The sequence below is a fragment of the Hyperolius riggenbachi genome, chromosome 2 (genome assembly GCF_040937935.1).
Source record: "Hyperolius riggenbachi isolate aHypRig1 chromosome 2, aHypRig1.pri, whole genome shotgun sequence".
Classification (NCBI taxonomy): domain Eukaryota; kingdom Metazoa; phylum Chordata; class Amphibia; order Anura; family Hyperoliidae; genus Hyperolius; species Hyperolius riggenbachi.
The window spans coordinates 329,369,267-329,393,222 of record NC_090647.1 but is presented as its reverse complement, the minus strand read 5'-3'; the positions used below and the strand labels follow the sequence as shown (position 1 = coordinate 329,393,222).

Sequence of the window (23,956 nt, the reverse complement as noted above, 5' to 3'; positions counted from 1 at the left end):
ATTTGCTCACGGACCCCCAGGGGGCCGCGGCCCCTAGGTTGGGGACCTCTGCACTACACTACACATACAGTTTTGTGCCTTCATTAATTCTATGCATAGCACAATGCAGACAGAAATGCAGTGGTTAATGGGACTTCAGGCATGGAACCCACTACAAAGTGCTATCGCTAATCGGAATCGCTATCGTTTTTAATGAGCGCTTTGTAAGCGATTTCATGAGCGTTTTCTGGCGATTTTAATAGCGATTTTAAAAAATGTAAGGTTTTTGCCAGCTATTGTGTAGCGATTTGCGATTTTAATTCTGATTGGTCTTTTCAATTAATTTTCATTTTTTCTTTTTTACAGTGTGCAGTAATTTAAAAATGCTAGCAAATCGCTCTGTGTAGGTTTTGATGAGCGATTACACCAGCATTTATACACTTTACATTGCAGAAATGCTAATGCTCAAAAATGCTGCATGTCCTGCGCAGTACAGTCCTGATGGCGTCAGCGTGGCCACGTGAGCCGCACATTGGAGAGCAGAAGAACTTGACCTGGAAGCCGACCTGGCGAAGTCGGCTTCTGCAGCGGAGAAGACCGGGAGCCACCGGAGCTGCGGCGAGGGTACAGGACAGCTGCCAGGGGCAGGAGGATGCCCTAGGTAAGTGGATTTTAATCTTTTATTTAGCCTGGAGGAATCCTTTAAAACAAACTGTTTACGGTTGCCATGGTTTCAAACAAAATTACTTTAAAATGTATGCTTCTATTACAAACATAGAGCAGCTGCAGTCTGAAGAGTTTTTTTCTTTTTTTTTGTAAAAATGGTTTTCGTAGCACTGATATTTTATATCAACAAATAAAAATGGGGTTATAAATAGCATAAATTGTCCAAATCAGGTGTCAACAACCTGTCATGATCTGCCCATGAATTGGGGTTTAGGTAATGCATGGGGCCCAGAGACGCTGTGCAACACAGATGGCCGTGCAGCACCAGCTGTGCAACACAGATGGCACCGGCTGTGTTGCAGCGCTAAGCCCATTTAGTTATTTCGAATGGGACAGCACTGTGTTGTGCACACAAATGCATGCAGCAAGGCCAAAGTGTGCCTGTCAGACAGTGCTGTCTATGCACTGTCTGATGTCACTGAGTAGCATGTACTGATACATTTGGCTGATTTAGGGTTGCAACGGTATGAAATTCCACGGTATGATAACCGTCAAAAACAATACCACGGTATGACGGCATTACGGTATACGGTTTAAAACAATTATTTGGACCCGGGGCCCCCCTCTGTAGCCAGTGGTAGGTGGCCACAGCATAGGTAGCTAGGGCTAGGTGTAGCCAGTAATAGGTGGCCGCAGTATTCATAGCCAGGGATAGGTGTAGCCAGTAATAGGCGCTCGCAGCAAAGGTGGCCAGGGATAGGTGTAGCCAGTAGTAGGTGCTCGCAGCAAAGGTAGGCAGGGATTGGTGTAGACAGTAGTAGGTGCTTGCAGCAAAGGTGGCCAGGGATAGGTATAGCCAGTAGTAGGTGCTCGCAGCAAAGGTGGCCAGGGATAGGTGTAGCAAGTAGTAGGTGCTCGCAGCAAAGGTGGCCAGGGATAGGTGTAGCCAGTAGTAGGTGCTCGCAGCAAAGGTGGCCAGGGATAGGTGTAGCCAGTAGTAGGGTGCTCGCAGGATAGGTGTAGCCAGTAGTAGGTGCTCACAGCAAAGGTAGCCAGGGACAGGTGTAGCCAGTAGTAGGTGCTCACAGCAAAGGTGGCCAGGGATAGGTGTAGCCAGTAGTAGGTGCTCGCAGGATAGGTGTAACCAGTAGTAGGTGCTTGCAACAAAGGTAGCCAGGGACAGGTGTAGCCAGTAGTAGGTGCTCACAGCAAAGGTGGCCAGGGATAGGTGTAGCCAGTAGTAGGTGCTCGCAGCAAAGGTGGCCAGGGATAGGTATAGCCAGTAGTAGGTGCTCGCAGCAAAGGTGGCCAGGGATAGGTGTAGCCAGTAGTAGGTGCTCGCAGGATAGGTGTAGCCAGTAGTAGGTGCTCGCAGCAAAGGTGGCCAGGGATAGGTGTAGCCAGTAGTAGGGTGCTCGCAGGATAGGTGTAGCCAGTAGTAGGTGCTCACAGCAAAGGTAGCCAGGGACAGGTGTAGCCAGTAGTAGGTGCTCACAGCAAAGGTGGCCAGGGATAGGTGTAGCCAGTAGTAGGTGCTCGCAGGATAGGTGTAACCAGTAGTAGGTGCTTGCAGCAAAGGTAGCCAGGGACAGGTGTAGCCAGTAGTAGGTGCTCACAGCAAAGGTGGCCAGGGATAGGTGTAGCCAGTAGTAGGTGCTCGCAGGATAGGTGTAGCCAGTAGTAGGTGCTCGCAGCAAAGGTGGCCAGGGATAGGTATAGCCAGTAGTAGGTGCTCGCAGCAAAGGTGGCCAGGGACAGGTGTAGCCAGTAGTAGGTGCTCGCAGCAAAGGTGGCCAGGGATAGGTGTAGCCAGTAGTAGGTGCTCGCAGGATAGGTGTAGCCAGTAGTAGGTGCTCGCAGCAAAGGTAGCCAGGGACAGGTGTAGCCAGTAGTAGGTGCTCACAGCAAAGGTGGCCAGGGATAGGTGTAGCCAGTAGTAGGTGCTCGCAGCAAAGGTGGCCAGGGATAGGTGTAGCCAGTAGTAGGTGCTCGAAGTATAGGTGTAGCCAGTAGTAGGTGCTTGCAACAAAGGTAGCCAAGGACAGGTGTAGCCAGTAGTAGGTGCTCGCAGGAGAAATGTAGCCAGTATAGGTGCTTACAGCAGAGGTAGCCAGGGACAGGTGTAGCCAGTAGTAGGTGCTCACAGCAAAGGTGGCCAGGGATAGGTATAGCCAGTAGTAGGTGCTCGCAGCAAAGGTGGCCAGGGATAGGTGTAGCCAGTAGTAGGTGCTCGCAGCAAAGGTGGCCAGGGATAGGTGTAGCCAGTAGTAGGTGCTCGCAGAATAGGTGTAGCCAGTAGTAGGTGCTCACAGCAAAGGTAGCCAGGGACAGGTGTAGCCAGTAGTAGGTGCACACAGCAAAGGTAGCCAGGGACAGGTGTAGCCAGTAGTAGGTGCTCGCAGGATAGGTGTAGCCAGTAGTAGGTGCTTGCAACAAAGGTAGCCAGGGACAGGTGTAGCCAGTAGTAGGTGCTTGCAGGAGAAGTGTAGCCAGTATAGGTGCCTACAGCAAAGGTAGCCAGGGACAGGTGTAGCCAGTAGTAGGTGCTCGCAGGAGAAGTGTAGCCAGTATAGGTGCTTACAGCAAAGGTAGCCAGGGACAGGTGTAGCCAGGAGTAGGTGCTCGCAGGAGAAGTGTAGCCAGTAGTAGGTGCTTACAGCAAAGGTAGCCAGAGATAGGTGTAGCCAGTAGTAGGTGCTCGCAGCATAGGTAGCCAGGGATAGGTGTAGCTAGAAATAGGTGGCCGCAGCACAGAGAGGCGGGGGAAGGGAGAGGGGACGCAGCAGCAGGGATAAATACTCACTTGCTGGCAGCAAGGTCCTTCACCGATGTATGGGCTTCATTCTACTTCCTGTTCTTGCATCATCTTGTAATAGCACCCGGGGGCGCTGTTTCAGGGAAATGTGATGTAAGAACAGGAAGTACAATGAAGCTAGTACATCGTTCAGGACGGAGCTGCTGCCTGCAAGTGAGTATTTGTATTCCCGCCGCTGTTCGTGCGCTTGCCGCTGCGTCGCATCCCCACCGCTACATTACCCCGTCCCCCGGTCGCCCCGCCCCCCAAAACGAGATTGTGCATGGTATGGTTACCGTGCACAATCAAACCGTGGTATATCATAAAACCGGTATACCGTGGCAACCCTAGGCTGATTGTGTACTCAGGCCCTTAGGCCTCGTTCACATTGGGTGCATTCAGAAAAGTATTTAAGGGAATGCGCTGATGCACGTTTCATAACGCGTTTCAGTGCATTGTAGTGCATTTTTTTAAGTGGACCCATGCATTTACATGTGCTTATTTATTCATCATGTTTTGCTTATTTGATGTAGCAGTAGTCAATAAAGATTGATATTAACCTACCGCGATCCAGCGCAGGTGCACTAGCCGCTCTTCATTCGGGTTAAGGCGGAAATAGCCAAACCCGATCGATCTGCTCTACTGTGCAGGTGCGAGTCCTTTTGCGCCTGTGCAGTAGAGTGAATACGATCAGGCTCAGCTATTTCCACATAGCTTGAACGAAGAGCCACTGCTGCGCCTGCGCTGGATTCCGGAGAGGTAATTAAATCCAGCCTTGTCAAGCTTGTCGGGGGAGGATCCAGTGCAGCCAGCGCTGTATTCCCTGAAGCTACAGGGGAGGGGGAAGCCTCATTGGGACCCCCGAGGCTTCCTCCTCCTGAGGTAAGTATCCCCCAGAGGGTTTTTTTTTTCTTTACAGAGTCTCTTTAAAAAGTGCACCCATTCACTTGCATTGCTGTGCAAATCACAGCGCAATGCACAGAAATGCATGCAACACCACGTTTCTCAAACAGACAGTAACAAAGCGCACAGATGTGAACTTGCTACATTAGACTCAATGGAAAAAGCTGTACCTAGCAAAGCGCACAGCACAATGCGCTGTGAAAAGCATGCAGAATTGTTCCTAGTGTGAGCTGCGCTGACTCTCTGTCTCCCCTCCATGCAGAGTGTGTGTAAGGAAGCAGCTGACAGCAGTTAAGGTAGCTACTATTGATCCAACCTTTGTCATCCAATTTTACCAAATCTACGTAGTATAAGGCTTCTTTCACACTAAGACGTTGCGTTAGGTGCTACGTTAAGGTCGCATAACGTGCACCTAACGCAACGCATGGTGGTGGTGGCAGAGGACGTTAGCAAAGAGCCGCGTTACGCATGCGCTGGTGGAGACCACGTGAGCGGAACACTCCGCATCCCGTCGTCCCGCCAGTGACGTCAGCACAGTGCAGTGAATATTAATTAGCCATGTGGCTAATCACTGCGCCTGTGCAAGCAGGCTAACGCGGCAAAGCCGCTCTAACGCCGTAGCATGCTGCACTTTAGATTGACGTGCAGTGTTACAATGTAAAGCAATGTGGGCACTGTGAACAGCCCATTGCAGTTACATTGCTGTGCGTTGGGGAGCGTTACAGGCTGCACTAATGTGCGCCTGTAACGTCTCACTGTGAAAGCAGCCTTAGGCTAAATTGAGTTATTGAGTTGAATTACATAAAAATAGTACGATTTGATGAAAAAGATTGGATCATTAGTGGCCACAATTAGCCACCTGATCGATCCGCCTCTTATTATTCAGCTTATAGGCCTCCTCTTCCGCATGGATTCTTCCAGATGTGATACTTCTGCTTGATTACACCATTGGGAACAGGTGTACATAACTCAGAAAGATCCAAGAGGATGATGAAGCCAGTGTTCTGGATTTAAAGAGAAACTCCGACCAAGAATTGAACTTTATCCCAATCAGTAGCTGATACCCCCTTTTACATGAGAAATCTATTCCTTTTCACAAACAGACCATCAGAGGGCGCTGTATGACTGATATTGTGGTGAAACCCCTCCCACAAGAAACTCTTAAGTAAGTACTCCTGGCAGTTTCCTGTCTGGGAACCTTGCTGAATTGTGGGAAATAGCTGTTTACAGCGGTTTCCAACTGCCAAAAAAGCATGCAGCAGCTACATCACTTGCCAACAGTAAAAATGTCACCATGTAATAAATGTCAGAATGTAAATCAGGGATTTAAAAGATTTTACAATGGGCAAACACTGACTAAATCATTTATACATAATTATAGTAAAAATGAAGCACTTTTTTATCACATTATTTTCACTGGAGTTCCTCTTTAAAGACAAGGTTTGCAGCAGAAAGGTAACTGCTTCTCAGCTTCTTTACACACACTCCGCAGATGTATGTGTGTGTGTGTGGGGGGGGGGAGAGGGGGAGAGAATGGGGTGGAGAGAAAGTACAGAAGCCACTCTAAAAGGCACTGGCACTATTAGTTGCCAACATGACACAGGTCCTAGTAAGTGGCAATATAAATGGAAAGCACTACCAGTAGACAACATAACACAAGAAGCACTATCAGGGGGCAATATAAACAAAAATCACTTAACGGGCAACTGAACAAAGGAGGCTCTATGGCACCATAAAACCCTTGAAATCACACCCTCTCTATTTGACCTCCCAAAACCCCAACCATTTAGGAAAGTTAATTTCTGCTTATTTAAAAATTACAATATATACCAATTTGGATGTGGTAAATATAGCTGCTTTGTACTGTCAGACATACCATTTCTAAACAGAGTTTTTCATTATTCCAGAGATATGCTATCAAGCACTCTTTACCTAAATGCTCTTCTTAAAATGAATTAGCAATGATCCTATCAGTCATATTCATTACTATTGCTCTACATATAAGCTGTACAGTACATGAAAACTACACCCACATGCATAATATATACCTGGTATAGCCAAGGTGGAAAGCGGTAACGTTATTAAGCACGCTGGAAGAGCTCCCATCCAGTCTTCATAACTTTTCACAGCCATCATTATGATTCTCCTCTTGTATGTCGCAGTACTTTCAACCCAATTTCAGTCACTGCGACTCGAGTATTCCATGTTCTCTGGACCTGAGAAGGCGCAGCAGCTTACGAGGCTGACAGCAGGTTGGCTTTCTGCCAGCACTTCCTGAAACATAACCTGCAGCTCTTCCGCATTGTCAGAACCAGAGACAGCTCCGTGTGTGTGTGACGGCTGCGGCAGAGCTAAGAGACTTATCATTTCTCAGCGCTGAGTAAGCTGGGCTGTACCGTCATCAAGCATGTCACACGTCTCCAATAACAGAAGCCTGACATGGCTGTAAGCACGCCACCGTGTGGTGAAATAGAATGCCTAGTTTCTAGCAAATGGACTCTGGGAAGCAGCATGCTGGGCAACCTTCATGTCCTAAAACAGTAGAGAAGGAAAAAGATGAGCACAGCCGCACCACGAACGACTATTAATGACAAAGATTAAGTTTATACCTAGGCTGGGACCACACTTGCTTAAAATGGTGAAATTACATGTAATGTTGATCAATGGTAACGCGCAAAACAAAACAAACAAATGGCCATTTTCCACAGATGCAAGCAGGGGCATAGCCCGGTGGCATAGTGGTTAGCCCTCTCTCGCCTTGCAATGCTGGGTCCCTGGTTTGCATCCCAGCCAGGTCAAAATCTGTAAGGAGTTTGTATGTTCTCCCCGTGTCTGTGTGAGTTTCCTCCGGGTAGTTAATTGGCTTCCCCCTAAAACTGGCCATAGACTAGATACATACATAGACATAAGACTACAGTAGGCATGGGCGCCTGCAGAAAATGTTCCAGCAAAAAAAGGGCGAAGAGGGGCGGTGTTGTGTGTGGCGACAAAAAATGGGGTTACGTGCCAAAAAATGGGTGTGGTCACGAACCAGAATGTGGGTGTGGAGACAAGTTTACGTGGGACATTAGATTAGGACAGTGGTGGCGAACCTTTTGAAGGTCGAGTGCCCAAACTGCAACCCAAAAGTCACTTTACTATCTCAAAGTGCCAACAGCAATTTAAACTAAATACAAACGTTTTAACTCATACACGAACATTATGGAAAATGCAAGTTGAAAATAAACTGTGAAGATAAACAATTTCATCCATCCGCCTCCTGAAAAATGTGTTCATTTTTTTTAGAACCTCCCAGTTTCATTTTCGGTTTTAAAAAGCTGAAAAAGTAGGTTTAATGCTATTGTCTCATATGATGATGATCCAGCTTTTTCCATAGTCTCGCAGTTAGCAATCATGTGACCCCCATCAAGACAAATTCAGCAATCATGAGGCCCCCAACATGACCAACTGAGCAATCATGAGGCCCCCAACAAGACAAATTTAGCAATCGTGAGGCCCCCAACAAGACAAATTCAGCTATCTTGAGGCCCCCAACAAATCATGAGGCCCCCAACAAGACAAATTCAGTAACCATGAGGCCCCCAACAAGACAAATTCAGCAGTCATGAGGCACATAAATAGACAGCATTTCACATAAATAGGCAGAGTGCCCCCTTAATATGGTAGACACCTCTCACCTGGCAGCAGTTCCCCAAAATACACTCAATCTGACAGCAGTGGTTCCCCAAAAATAGGTAGCCCCAGGTCTATAGGTGTCCCCAGAATAGGTGGCCAGCGGTATAGATGTCCCCAGAACAGGTAGTCAGGGGTAGAGATGTCCCCAGAACAGGTAGCCAGGGGTATATGTGCCCAGTATATGTAGGCAGGGGTATATGTGCCCAGTATATGTAGCCAGAGGTATATGTGCTCAGTATTTGTAGGCAGGGGTATATGTGCCCAGTATATGTAGTCAGGGGTATATGTCCCCAGTATATGTAGCCAGGGGTATATGTCCCCAGTATATGTAGCTAGAGGTATAGATGACCCCAGTATATGTAGTCAGAGGTATATGTGCCCAGTATATGTAGCCAGGGGTATATGTGCCCAGTATATGTAGGCAGGGGTGTATGTGCTCAATATATGTAGGCAGGGGTATATGTGCCCAATATATGTAGCCAGGGGTATATGTGCCCTGTAGCCAGGGGTATATGTGCCCAGTATATGTAGCCAGGGGTATATGTGCCCAGTATATGTAGCCAGGGGTATATGTGCCCAGTATATGAAGCCAGGGGTATATGTGCCCAGTATATGTAGCCAGGGGGATATGTGCCCAGTATATGTAGCCAGGGGTATATGTGCCCAGTATATGAAGCCAGAGGTATATGGCTCAGTATATGTAGGCAGGGGTATATGTGCCCAGTATATGTAGGCTGGGGTATATGTAGCCAGGGATATATGTGCCGAGTATATGTAGCCAGGGGTATATGTGCCCAGTATGTGAAGCCAGAGGTATATGTCCCAGTATATGTAGGCAGGGGTATATGCGCCCAGTATATGTAGGCAGGGGTATATGTGCCCAGTATATGTAGCCGGGGGTATATGTGCCCAGTATATGTAGCCAGGGGTATATGTGCCCAGTATATGTAGCCAGGGGTATATGTGCCCAGTATATGTAGGCAGGGGTATATGTGCCCAGTATATGTAGCCAGGGGTATATGTGCCCAGTATATGTAGCCAGGGGTATATGTGCCCAGTATATAAAGCCAGAGGTATATGTCCCAGTATATGTAGCCAGGGGTATATGTGCCCAGTATATGTAGCCAGGGGTATATGTGCCCAGTATATGTAGGCAGGGGTATATGTGCCCAGTATATGTAGCCAGAGGTATATGTGCCCAGTATATGTAGTCAGGGCAGGGTATATGTGCCCAGTATATGTAGCCAGAGGTATATGTGCCCAGTATATAAAGCCAGAGGTATATGTGCCCAGTATATGTAGTCAGGGGTATATGTGCCCAGTATATGTAGGCAGGGTTATATGTGCCCAGTATATGTAGGCAGGAGAGGGGTAAATGTCCCTAAAATAGGTAGCCAGGTGTGCCCCTAGCAGGAGGGGAGCAGCGCAGAGAAGAGGGAGAGCTATGGGCACAGTGGGAAAGGGCGGACGTCTCCCCCACCCCTTCCCTCACCTTAGGGGGCTCTCCCTCCCTCGCTGTCCCCTCCGGAACGAAGTGTCGTGCAGCGCTGGGCAGCGGGCGGAACTTACCTCCGTCTCGTTCAGGCGCCGGATGGATTTGCCGCTAGTCTGGTCTGGACCAGACAGCGGCACCAGAACTACCGGCGCTGGATCGAGACGGAGGTAAGTTCCGCCCGCTGCCCAGCGCTGCACAACACTTCGTTCCGGAGCAGACAGCGAGGGAGGGAGAACCCCCTAAGGTGAGGGAAGGGGGGGGGGGAGACGTCCGCCCTTCCCCACTGTGCCCATAGCTCTCCCTCTTCTCTGCACTGCTCCCCTCCTGCTGGCTGCACGGGCACGTGGCCAGGGGGGGCTGCGGGCGGCCAGGGTCGAGCAGATGCCCGAATTTGCCGTATGTGCAGACGCCCATGACAGTAGGGATTAGATTGTGAGCCCCTCTGAGGGACAGTTAAGCGACAAGACAATATATACTCTGTAAAGTGATGCGGAAGATGTCGGCGCTATATAAATACTAAATGATAATAGCCAGGGCTGGATTTAGGCCAAGGCCACCTAGGCCATGGCCTAGGGCACCACAGGAGCAAGGGAACCAAAGCAGCAGGCTAAACTAGAGCAGCATTTGCAAGCTTGCAAATGCTGCAATGTAGGGAGATCAGGTGAGCACCTGACAGTGGTACCCTGCTGCTAGCCGCCTGTGCAGCAGCCATCTTGCTCTCTGTGCACATTTGCATTGTGACTATGGACTTGGGCAGCATTGGAGATGGAAAAGAAGAGAAACCTTCTGCACTGGAGACGAGTGACACTTGTGGTGTGCTGTGGTGTGAAGGCGAGCTGGCAACCCATACTGAAGGTGGGTGGGAAAAGGAGGGATTAAAGAGAGTCTGAAGCCATAATAAAAATTGCTTTTTTCCTTATATTCAGAAGGGGCATGTTTGCCCCTGCTAAAATGCCGCGATCCCGCGGCATAACGAGGGGTCTTTACCCCCCAAATCCCCCCTTCTATGTCCGGGGAGCGCTTCCGTGTGAGGCAGGGCTATGGGCTGCAGCCCTGCCTCACACGCGTCTATCAGTGGCGGATCTCCGCCTCTCCCCGCCCCTCTCAGTCTGCCTTCGCTGAGAGGGACGGCGGAGAGGCGGAGATCCACCACTGATAGACGCATGTGAGGCAGAGCTGCAGCCCATAGCCCTGCCTCACACGGAAGCGCACAAGGGCAGCAAAATGATTTTGCAGGGGGGATTTGGAGGGTAAAGGACCCCCGTTCTGCCGCGGGATAGCGGCGTTTTAGCAGGGGCAAACATGCCCCTGCTGAATATAAGGGAAAAGGCCATTTTTATTATGGCTTCAGACTCTCTTTAAGGGAGTCATCTGGCTACCCATACTGGAGGGAAGGGGAGAGGGGTCATTACGCTACCTATACCAAAGGGGGGCGCATGGTGACAGTGGCCTTGGACGGTAAATAGTAGAAATTCGGCCCTGGGCGTAGCTACAAATCATGGGGCCCCCTTGAAAACTTTGGGCCCTCAATGTTCTCACACTTTCTCTTGCCTGCCTCTGGTAACCCTCACAGCCTCAAGTCCATCTTATGGTGCCCATACATGGTGCAAGAAAAATATTTCATTTTCCCATTTATTCAAGCAAAACAATTGAATCAAATTAAAGTCGAAAATAATCTTTTTTTTTTATCAAGAAAAATTAACGATTGTCCCGTTTTTTTTTCCGATAAAAAATCCAAACGGACATGTTGGAAAACTATTTGATGTAACAGAATAATCGAACAAAATTATCTAATCGAAAAAAATGGTACCATGTATGAGCTCCATTACAAGGGTCATAAATCACGAGTGGCCATCATAATCATCGCACCCATAACAAGTGTAGCCACAACAACACCTGATCTGTAGCATGGACTATCAGAGGAAGTGAAGTGGTGGTTGGGGCCCCCTTACAGTTCTGGGCTCCCTGCGGTCACAGGGGCTGCTCCCCTCTAGTTATAAGTATATAACATCTGTGTGTGTGGAACCATGGTAAATATATAATAAATATAAATGGTAAATATATAATAAATATTCAAGAAGAACTGTAATGAAAATTGCGTAGTGAAAAAAATTGTTTTTGTTTTTTTTTACAATCAATTACTTTATCAATTATTTAGTCAGTGATTACCCATTCTAAAATCTTGTTTCACCCTGATTTACATTGTGAATTTATCATAGTGGTAACATTTTGAGTCCTGTCAGATGCAGCTCTGCAGAATGTTCATTTATAGCTTTTAGATTTTACAGAGCCACATCAACCTAGCATGCAGACAACCTGTTTCTGACTTTTGGTCTTCATCACTGCATGGCAAGGATGGATATGGCTCTATTGGGTAGGGCTTGGACCATTATAAAAGAATACCCAAGCAGCTCAGGGTGACCCAGAACCACTAGGGCTAGTATAGCAGACTAAAGGAGGCCAAAAAGCCCCTGATGAGTCACAGCATGATGAAACTAGTAGGGCGGAGCCTAACAGCCGAGGAGATGCGACCTACACATGGAGACTGTTTATGATATGTGCATTTTAAACTGAAGATTGTCTCTGAACTTGATGCCACTGTCGAAAACCTGAGCGGTTCTTGTCTTTTTCATGATTGCTAACTCAGTAAAGGACCAGCCCTTAAAGCTATCATATAAATCCGGTATAGCGGGGTCTGAACCCTCTATAACAGTAATTATAGATTGACAGTATACCTTGAAATGAATCGGAGCACTCAGTATATGATTTTATATAAAAAATTGTATTTGCTTGTCATACAGCATATATACAAAATATGAACAGTTCTAAGTAGTGTTTCCTTCTAACAGTATTCCATCTCATCATGGCCTATATAGCCAAGTGATCATCAATCTTCCAAGTACATTCAAAAAAGAATCTAACAGCTGTGTTATGTAGAATAACATCAAAACTAGTCTCGTCTGTATCAATAGCTGTGTATCTAGTAGCTGTGTAAAACATGTAGTAATCTTCTTAAAGAAAAATCATAAAAATAACTTCTAAAAAAAACTTCTTGCTAACATCTTAGAACATAATGCTGAAAAATTAATAAGGTAAATCACCAGAACATTAACCACTTCAGGATTCTGCGTACGCATAAGTACGCCCCTGAATCCTGAAGCGGTTTCCATGGAAACATTCCATGTCAGTTCACGGAGGGTGTCTCCATGAACCCCCTGCGAGCCTGCGATCGCAGCTCACAGAGTAAATGTAAACAGCGGGGAACATCTTCCCCGCTGTTTACATACATACGGCGCTGCTGCGCAGCAGCGCCATAAAGGAGATTGTCGATCCCCGGCCTCTGATTGGCCGGGGATCGGCGGCATCTGATAGGCTGAAGCCTATCTGAGGCGGCGCAGGACGGATTTCCGTCCTGCGCAGCCCATAATGAAGAGGGGAGGGAGGGAAGGAGGCAGAGGGAGGAATAGCGCTGCGAAGGGGGGCTTTGAGGTACACCCCCCCAGCTAGGCACAGCAGCGTGGCGGCGATCAGACCCCCCCCCCAGCAGGACATCCCCCTAGTGGGGAAAAAAAGGGGGGGAAGTCTGATCGCCCTGTCTGATATCTGATCTGTGCTGCGGGCTGAACAGCACAGATCAGCCAAACCACCCGAAATCCGGAAGTGGTTAATCATATTACCCCTTCTCTGTCATCTCTTCAGCATCTAGAACCACGTGTGGGATGGTAGCTTCTGCCTCGTGTGTCTTCTCAGGTTGGGCTTCTGCAAACTATGAGCTTTCAGCTCCTACTTTTATAGTGATTGGATGCAATATGGCTGCCTAATCTGGAATTTCCCTAATTCCCTGGTTCTGATTGGCTAAAGCTTCCGTGCGTCAATGCTTTATCATGTTTTGAATACCTAAATCATAATATTATTGTTTATAAATTCTGATTAGGTCATTTCGGACGCAGTTAATTAAAAATGGACGTCACCAGCCATCTTGTCTGCAGGTTGACTTTTTTCCCCAGACATTAAGACTAAACAATGTCATCCATGACGCATTTCTGATAATGTCCCCTTCTGCTAATTAGTTTGGAATGTGCCTCTTCTTTCCCAGAAATAAGATTGGTCAGGTTGACACTAACACAGACCAGTAATAGTCTTCAGCAATGTAAGGCTTATTGAAACATACAGGGCTTCTAATATACTTATTTAAATATGAAGCTTATTATATAATTCTTCCTAACACAATCACATAAGATATAATTGCATATTAAAATGTAATAATATAAAATCATTTTCTGTATTTTTGCCTTTCTTATGAAGAAATAAATATAATACTTTCACCCGCCAGATGTCACCATTGAATCATCTTTAACTAATTGGAAAAACCCTGTATATTTGTTTTATATCTTTCATATTTTGACTTTCTCTGGCTGGGAAATGTTATTTTTTCTTGCTGGCTGCAATGGCCTTCAAGCAACAGAACATATAAACAATCCTCTAGCTTACAAGTTAAAATAACCTTATAAAAGTTTCACTGTCTCTATCACTGGCAGAATCCAGTTTACATGTAATTCAAAGTAATACATTCGTTTATATGTAATTATAGGTTTAACAATAACTTATTTCTTTAGGACTGTATTGATTGATATTTTGACTGTATTGAACTGTTGATTGACTGTATTGAATATTTATATTAATCATATTTATATGTAATAACTGAGCAAAGTGTATATATATGTCTGCTGCAGTAATGTGAATTTAAACTGGTTTTCTGTCTTCCACATACTGCGCTGTGTAACCTTGACATTTGAAAGATTCTTATAACAGACAAAAATGTTTTGGCTTCTGTAACCAAAATAATATAATAATTATGAGTTCCACTGTCTGCAATATGCTGAGATGTCACAGAGAAATATTTTAAAAAAGTCCTCTAACTTTACAGTTTACAATGAAATTTTGCATAGAACATTAAAACTTATAACATACACGACAGCTTTTCCTGCATAAATAAAACCGCTAGAATTCTGACACCATGATATATTGAGGATCAAGGAAAGTGGGATTACTGGTCTGTGTCAGGTCAGCCACTGTAAGGGACTTACCTCTGGGATCCAGCGTCATGGCCGTCTCTGCCAAGAGCGGGTCGCGTCCTGGCACTTCCGTATGTCGGCACTGCTGCTTTCAATGCGTGGTGCGCGCGATCGGGCGCGCGGACGCCTGCCGCCCGCCCCCCCGATCAGTGAATGGGAATATAATTCCCATTCACCGATCTAACTTCCCCGCAGAAATACCGACGCTTTCTCTCCAGAGAGCGTGGTATTTCTGCCCCCAGGAAACAACTCCTCTGAATTTTGGTTCCTGGATGCGAGATCGTTCGCATCCAGGACTTTTCTCACTGTGGCCATCTTGTGGCCAAATAGTAAACTGCACCCACATACATTTTTAATTAAAGAATTTGCTTATTTTACATGTAAAATAAGCAGTTTCCCTCCCACACCAAAAATTACCCACATACATTTTTTATTAAAAAAAATAAATAAAAAAAGACAATTAAAAAAAAAAAAAAAACATAAATAGTTACCCAAGGGTCTAAACTTTTTAAATATACATGTCAAGAGAGTATGTTATTATATTATTTAAAATTATAAGCTTATAAATAGTGATGGACGCAAATTGAAAAAATGCACCTTTATTTCTAAATGAAATATCGGCACCATAAATTGTGATAGGGACATCGTTTAAATGGTGTAATTAACGGGACAGATGGGCAAATAAAATACATGGGTTTTAATTACGGTAGCTTATATTAATTTCAAACTATAATGGCCAAAAACTGAGAAATAATGAATTTTTTTCATTTCTTTCTTAATCTTCCTGTTAAAATGGATTTAGAAAAAAATAATTCTTAGCAAAATGTAGTACCCAAAGAAAGCCTAATTAGTGGCGGAAAAAACAAGATATAGATCAATTAATTGTGATAAGTAGCAAGAAAGTTATAGGCGAATGAATGGGAGGTGAACGTTGCTCGGATGCATGAGATTTTCGGCACTGCGGCGCTGAACCGGTTAAACTTTGCTGTGACAGTTGCATGTTGCCCGTGATAGCTCTAGCTTGCTGGGTGCTCTGTTTACCTGCTGTTATTATTAGATTATCTGGACTTGGACCTCTGATTGTTTACTGGATCTCCCTTGTCTGCAGCCCAAACCAACCTATTGCCTGGATTATCGTTACGACTGTTTTCTGCCTGGTATGACCTCGGATCCGTTCTTGACTTCTCTTCTGCCTGGCCCTCCTGTACTGCGATATCTCTGTTTACCCCTGTATGATCTTGGACTGGTACTGGACTCTGCTACTCTGTATCAGTGTTTAGGCCCAGAAGTTTATTTGCTCACCCTGCATTCAGGTCCAATACCTTGCACACTAAAGGCCTGGGTGTAACCGAAGTCGGGTAGGTGTTGTCTCTCACCTATCGTTCAAGCGGGGATGCGCCACATAGGGTGAAGCGTGTGGAGATAGATTGGTGCATTGGAGCTGATTGGTGAGTGGATATCCCTACAGGCCTAACAGCCACACTGTCTGGTGAGAGGCTTTATTTTATATAGAAGTGTGTGATCACACGATGGGTGAATAGCGTTTGCTGGGAGCACTAGTGGTAAATAGGTTCTGTTTATCAAACAGTATCGCACTATTGTTGCCTTTCTTACTTTTACAAGCACTGAAGGACAGTACATCGTGGTTGGAAAGTGGATGTTGCTGGCTGGGCCAAAAGTGTTTTTGCTGATCAGTTGATGTTGGCCACGAGTTCTGGTGAGCGCATTCTATTTTATTGGTTTCAGTGGATTTGAATGAAGAGGAAACTGTTAATCTTCATTTGGGACTTATGAATGAGGCCTATGAGATGCATAATTTATGAAGGACTTTTATGCTGCTAAGTTGCTATATTCATTTCTGCTATTTGATTCTGACTGTTGAGAGCCAGACCGATTGCTTTAACAAAGAGATTTGCATATTCATTCGTGATGCATTGTGGGAACCACGGTTCCTCACTTTAAGCTGAATTATTGCATATACAGTACCTTTTGTTTTAAGAAGGTAGATTACACTCTAATGTTTTATAATTGATAATCAACACTCAAATGATTCTGCATGACTTTAGCACCCAAAACTGATAACCTAATTCTTTCTAGATAAATATGCTGAGGATTTGCACTCTAATACAGTTCTTAGGACAAAATATCAAGAAGGTTCTGTTTCTGTTAAAGTCCCTGCCAAAATATATGCAGATAAACAGAGATCCAGCAGGCACTCCAATATATTCTTATTTCAAGCTTTAACAAATCCAAGTTCCAGAACCCCAGAGAGCCCCTTTGTCAAGCACAATAAATGCCAGCTCAAATAAGGGCTGTCTTATTCTGCAGCAGCTGTGCGCACAGAGAACATCATTTGGGCTCAGTACTAGAGACAGTCCTTATTTCAACTGGCATTTATTGTCCTTGTGGCTGTAAAATACTAGAGTGGATTTAATAAAACTTGAATTAAGAATATTATAATATATAGGGTAAAGTGCTCAAAAGTTCTAAGTCTCTTTTTGTTCAGGATCTTCAGCTCTCACTTTAAATAGCATGTGGGGAATGGTAAGCCACAGGGCTTCCCCCCGTTGTGAAAGGACTCACCGGATCCACTGGCCAAACGGGCCCGTCAGCGCATCAGGGGTATTGACCACCCCTCAGCCACCACGGCAATCACAGCTGCCGGTGGCCCAGGAAGAGGGTGGGGCAAAGGTCGCTGCTGGATTGGTGAGATCGGTGTGCTGCAGTAGGTGACCTGTACGGATCTGCAAGAGCCCAGCTGTGATTGCCGTGGTGGCTGAGGGGTGGCGCTGACGGGCCCGTTTGGTCAGTGGATCCGGTGAGTCCTTTCATAACGAGGGGAAGCCCTGTGGCTTGCCATTCCCCACATGCTATTTAAAGTGAGAGTTGAAGATACTGAACAAAAAGACACTTTGAACTTTTGAGCGCTTTACCCTATACATTATAACTTTGTTTCAGCTTATCACACTAAGCAGGGAGCGCTCCACCTACTTTTGCTGGGTGTTGTTGTTCAGCATCATTGTTTAAATTTGCATTATTTGTGAGCGCCATTTATGATATTGTTTTATTGAATTAAGAATATATTGTAGTGCTGGATCACTAATTCTTTCTAGGCCACAAACAGATCAGTTAGTTAGAGGACCTAGACTCTTCCACAGAAGAGGAGGAAAACACAGAGAAACCCACCCTGTGTGTATTTAGAGATAACATGCTTAATTCTCCCTACCTGGAAGTAATCAGCCACTGTAACTTGGTAGTTCAGGTAGCAGGAGTCCCTTCTCAATGGAGTGGAGATGCCTGTGAAGAAGAGGAGACCAGGAGCCTGATGGTACAGTATCGTTAGGTACAATATATCACAGAATATTGTGGGTAGTAGATACTCACAAGAGTGGATTGCAATCCTGCAACCACCGTATGCACATGCGAAAATATAACCATTCCTGCTCGGCGTCCTGGAACCTTCAGGAACTGGGCAGTCACTCTCCTCCTCTGATCCTTTCTAAGTAGTGAGGCATTGACACCTCACTTGGAGGTGTAAAGTACTAACGGGATTTGGATTGTTGGGGAGGCGCCCAATATATAATAGGGTAGGTGGACCCTTATTCTATAGCGATATATATATATATATATATATATATATATATATATATATATATATATATACTGTATATAAAGTTAAAAGCACCCTCGCACCACACGGCTCATAGTAAAGGTTATCTGTGTGTACTGACATGAGAAAGCGGGCTGAGACCCGTGAAACGCGTTGTCTACAGCATAACATTTTTTATAATAAAGACTCCTTTTTCCAATCTACGTGAGTCTTCATTGGAGGTAAGATACTATATATATATATATATATATATATATATATATATATATATATATATATATATATATCTGTAGAATATAGGTCTACCTACCCTATAATATATTGGGTGCCTCCCCAACATTCCCAATCCCAATTGTAATTTGAGCTGTCATCTTTGTCTGATCTTTGCCGCAGGTGTGCCATTCAGACAGGCTATATGTAAACACAGGAGGTTTACAGTTTCTGTGCTCCCATGAATGCAGGAAGTAACCACTCTTCAGCATCTCAGTAGGAATTCTGTGGGCTGCAACAAATAAATGTGTTTCTTTAAGGCTGGGAATACACTAGGGGGAGCGTGAAAGGATGCATTTTGCTGCATATAAATTTGTGCAGTTTTTGTCATAATTGAAGTGCATTTTGAGTGTGTTTTGTTTCGCAAATGCATTTTGCTTGCATTTTACTGTGTTTGTGTTTTGCACATATGAATGCCAAGTGCATTTTTGTGCATTTTGTATGCGTTTTATGCAAATTTTTGGAAATGTGGCCAGTATAAAAACACATTTTCAATGTCCTCTCTGGCTCATCACTAGGAAGTAAACAGGAATCGGAAATACGTCTACAAATTTGTTTTTTTTATTTAAAAAAAAAAAGCATGAAAAAACACATTAAAAACTGAATAAAAAACTCTTTACCTCTGCGTCACCATTGACATACATTATGTGCGTTTTAGAAAAATATGCAGCAAGTTCTGAGTTTCAAAAACGCACTTTGCAGAGCGCAAACACATGCGTTTTTTCATGCAACCCTTTGCCTTACATTATGTGCGTTAACACTAGCATTTTACGCAATGTTGACGTTTCTGCCTAGTGTGTTCCTACCCCCTAAAGGTTATTATGGTGTTGCTTATCTTTTAGAGCAAAGAGGAAGTCCTGGATTTAGGTCCACTTTAAGTATTGTAAGCATTTCGGGTGATAAGAAATTCAAGATTCAAGACTTTATTAACTGCCAAATCAAAGTCTGTGGAAAAAATGTGTGCCAGACAGTTATAAGTTCAAAGCACAGACACAGAAACACATGCCAACCGTGAAATTACTAATAAGCTTAGTTCATATTGCAAAAACACAATTTTGCAATGCAATTTCCATAACGATTATTAAAGGAATGTGTATTTTGGCTTCAAATAATGATATATGTAGGAAGATTTTTATTACTTAAAAATCGAAATTTGCTGTGAGAGCAACTTCATAGGGTGACACTGCACTAACACTTTGCTGATCATCGGTAATCAGCAAACACAACTGCTCTGGTGTGAAGCAGCCCTAAGGGCCAGTTTCCACTACAAAGTGATGCGAATGCGGCTACCTAGCCGCATCGCATCACTTCCGCATCTCCTGATGCAGAAGTGTATTGGAGGAGATGGGACACGGCTACGGGCGGATGCGGCCGTGGGAGAATCTGCAGCATGCTTCCTCCTCGCCTCGTGGTCTCATTGTTCCAGAGACCACCAGCGAGGAGGAAGCCATTTGTAAGTTACAATCCACACTGCTTTTTTTTGCCCACAGCCCCCCTGATCTCCCACACCAGCCTTCATACCCCCCCTGATCACCCCAGCAGACCCCTGCCAGCACCCTTGCACCCCTCTAAAAACCCCCACCCCCCACTAACTATTGACGCTATCCCTTAGTTTAGGTCCCTAACTGCCTCCTAGTCACCCCTGATCCCCCCCCCCTACCTTTAGATCACCCCCAGACCCCATCCCAGACTACCCCCCTGTATACAGCTACCTTACCCCCTGATCCCTCTCTGATCACCTGTCTATCACCCCTCAGCACCCCCACCCATCAGAGCAGACCCTAACTGCCCCGCGGGGGCAACCGATCACCTGCCCAGACCCTCGATTGCCCTCATACCCCCCTCCTGATTACATCCCCTGCGCATTGTTTACATCTGTCCTCCCCAGCAATCACTAACTGATTTGTGATCAGTAACCCCGTGTCTGCCTCTCATCAGATCAGGACACAGTCTGCCCCGTGCGGGCTCCTGATCAACCCCCCACCCCCTCAAATCGCTCTCAGAACCCCCCCCCCTAATCACTGTCCGAGTGCATTGTATTTGACTGTGCTGTGATTGTATTCGATTGTGCTGCGATTGTATTTGATTGTCCCGTGATCTGCTTCGATTGTCCCGTGATTGTTTGATTGCCTCTGAGACCCCACTTCCCAACAACCCCCACCCCACCACCACCCCCACCAGCTTCCGAGTGCATCAGATTTGATTGTGCGGTGATTGTATTCGATTGTGCTGTAATTGTATTCGATTGTCCCATGATTGTTTGATTGCCTCTGAGACCCCACTTCCCGCCACACCCAACCCCCCCCCCCCCCCCACCACACCCAACCCCACCTTTCCCCCCACCACCTCCAACCACCACCTTCCGAGTGCATCAGATTTGCTTGTGCTGTGATTGGAGTCGATTGTGCTGTAATTGTATTTGATTGTCCCGTGATTGTTTGATTGCCTCTGAGACCCCACTTCCCACCAACCCCAATACCTCTCAAATACTCCCTTTTGCTAGGTAGGTGCTCTTTTTTTCTGGGTAGTCTCGGAGGAAACACCCATAAATTTAGCAATCCACAATGGCAAGAAGGGGGATTTCCGATGAGGAGGTATACAGGTACATGGACCAGTCGGATGAGAGCTTTTGGGAAAACTCATCCGACGAATCATCCGGGTCCGAATTTGAACCTGTGGAAAGCAGTGGTTCTCTGACCGAAAGTGATGACGAGGCTTTGGTCCCGGCTAGAGCCAGGCGTACCAGACCCCATGTCGTTAGACCGCAGGTGGCGCAGGATCCGCCTCAAGGGCAGCAGGGTGGTGCTAGCGCTGATGATAGTTTTCTTGGTGAGGCAGGCACCAGCAGCGCAGCATCTCCTGGACTTAGTACCAGTACTTCTGTAGACCCTGGTGAAGTGGTGAGCACCAGCATGGAAGTAGAAACTGGTACGGTGGCAAGTGCAGTAGTACCCCCGTCGCAGCCACCAAGAAGACGACGGGCCCGTAGTACCCATAGACTCCCAGAGGTGCTGGCACATCCAGATTGGCAATCCCCTGATTCCGCCGCACCCGTAGTGCCCCCTTTCACCGCCCAGTCTGGAGTCCAGGTGGCGACAGCTCATCTAGGAACGGCCCTAGACTTTTTGCAGCTGTTCATCACCCAGGTTCTCTTGGACTTAATTGTGGTTGAGACCAACCGTAACGCCACACAATTCATCACCGAGCACCCGGAGAGCAGCTATGCCCAGCCTTTCCGGTGGAAACCAGTCCAAGTTTCCGACATTAAATTTTTTGGGCCCTTATCCTTCACTTGGGACTAATGAAACAGAATGTATTGCGGTCGTATTGGTCTACGAACCCAGTACATCATGTTCCCTTGTACCCTGCTGCCATGTCCAGGACACGATTTGAGTCCATCCTGCCCTTCCACGACGACAAAACCTGTCATGAAAAGGGCCACCCTGCTTATGACCGGCTCCACAAAATTCGGCCCCTCATAGACCACCTGTCATCAACATTTGCAAATGCTTATACACCTGAACAGAACATCTGCGTAGACGAGTCCCTCTTACGCTTTACCGGGCGCCTTGGCATCAAACAGTACATCCCAAGCAAGCGCCCCCGGTATGGGGTGAAACTGTATAAGCTCTGTGAAAGGGCCACAGGCTATACATGTCATTTTAGGGTCTATGAGGGAAAAGACTCAAAATTGGAGCCGGTCGGATGCCCTGACTACCTGGGGAGCAGTGGAAAGGTTGTGTGGGACTTGGTGTCACCCTTGTTCCAGAAGGGGTACCATCTTTATGTGGACAACTATTACACAAGTGTGGTCCTCTATCAGCACTTAAAGTTAGAAGGAATCCAGTGCTGTGGCACTGCGCGTCCTAGTCGCCAGGCCTTCCCCCAACGGCTCGTTACCACCAGACTTGAACGGGGGCAGAGGGCCGCCTTGCGTACTGAAGGCCTGCTCGCGGTGAAATGGAGGGACAAGAAGGACGTTTACTTTCTGTCCACCATTCACACAGACACGACAGTCCAAATTCAACGGGCAACTGAGGTCATTGAAAAGCCCCTTGTCGTCCACGAATATAATGTCAACATGGGAGGGGTGGACTTCAATGACCAGAGGTTAGCGCCCTATTTAGTTTCCCGGAAAACAAGACGCTGGTATAAGAAAGTGTCTTTTTATCTGATTCAATTGGCAGTTTACAACAGCTTTGTTCTGTACAGTAAGGCTGGGAGAACTGGATCTTTCCTTCAATTTCAGGAAGAGATCATTCTGGACATCCTGTATCCAGGAGGTGCCAGCCCCCCCCCTCCCCCCCCCCCCAAGATGCAACTAGCCAAATGCATGGAAGGCATTACGCCTATCAGATTCCGAGTACCCCAGGTCAACGCATCCGAAGAAAACGCTGTCGTGTCTGCAGCAGTTCTAGAAGAAGGACTGACACCGTTTTTTATTGTCCCAAATGTCCTGACCAGCCTGGCCTATGCGTAGGGGAGTGCTTTGAGAGGTACCACGAGCAGGTACACTATTAGAACCTAGGGAACTCCAGACACAGGAGTAGGCACACACTCAGTGGTCTTTCGCACATTGTCCCAGGGGGAGGAGAGGTAAGCTTGAAAACCAAAAAAACAGGTAAGAATAAAAGTCGGAAGAAGGATCGGTTTCCATGCTTGATATTGCTGATCTGCCCTGGGTTGGCGATATAAGACAGCATGTTTGAATTTCCCTTGAGTGTGGACACCCCCAGTTTATATGTGATTTACTTTGGGCCTATGATGATGCTTTAATGCCACACAGAGTCATCTCTATTGGCAGGCATATTGCTGTATACTACAGGCATAATGCTGTATACTAAAGTTCTGAGGCCCAGTCACATAAGTTGGTGGCTCACCCTGAGTGCAGGGTGGCACGGGGTGTCTCTCTCCTGAGGTTATCACTGCCATTGATGTGGAGCAAGGTATGTTTGCCGTTCATTTTTCCTTTCAGCCCAGAGTGCATTACCCGTATACCCAATATAAGGAGTATAGCAGAAACTCCTAATACTGGCCATACATGTAATGTTTGCAAAGACCCTAAAATGCCAGGACAGACTCCACAAATGACCCCATTTTGGAAAGAGAACACCCTAAAGTATTCTGTAAGGTGCATGGTGAGTTCATAGAAAATTTTAGTTTTTGTCACAAGTTAGCAGAATTTTTTTTTTTTTTTACAAAGTCATTTTCCGTTAACGTGTGACAAAAAATACAATTTTCAATGACTTCACCATTCCCCTCATGGAATACCTTGTTGTGTATTCTTTCCAAAATGAGGTCATTTGTGGGGTTTCTTCAACTGTCCTGGCAAGTGAGCGGGGTGCTAAATTTTGAGCACCCGTGTAAAGCCTAAAGGTGCTCATTGGACTCTGGGCCCCTTAGCGCAGTTAGGGTGCAAAAAAGTCCCACACATGTGGTATCGCCGTACTCAGGAGAAGTGGTGTAATGTATTTTGATTTGTATTTTTA

General features: G+C 46.1%; 1 protein-coding gene across 1 annotated transcript in view; it reads right to left on the bottom strand.

Annotated features, from left to right (window-relative positions):
- The window catches only part of PLCXD2 (phosphatidylinositol specific phospholipase C X domain containing 2), a 62,399-nt gene extending 44,397 nt beyond the window's left edge, over positions 1-18,002 (bottom strand). The window contains exons 1-2 of the mRNA XM_068265495.1: positions 17,814-18,002; positions 6,391-6,874 (exon numbers count right to left, since the gene is read on the bottom strand). Of these exons, the coding sequence (XP_068121596.1) occupies positions 6,391-6,478 (88 nt within the window). The 5' untranslated portion in view covers positions 6,479-6,874; positions 17,814-18,002. The remainder of the gene's footprint in view (positions 1-6,390; positions 6,875-17,813) is intronic.
- Between the last annotated feature and the right edge of the window lie 5,954 nt (positions 18,003-23,956).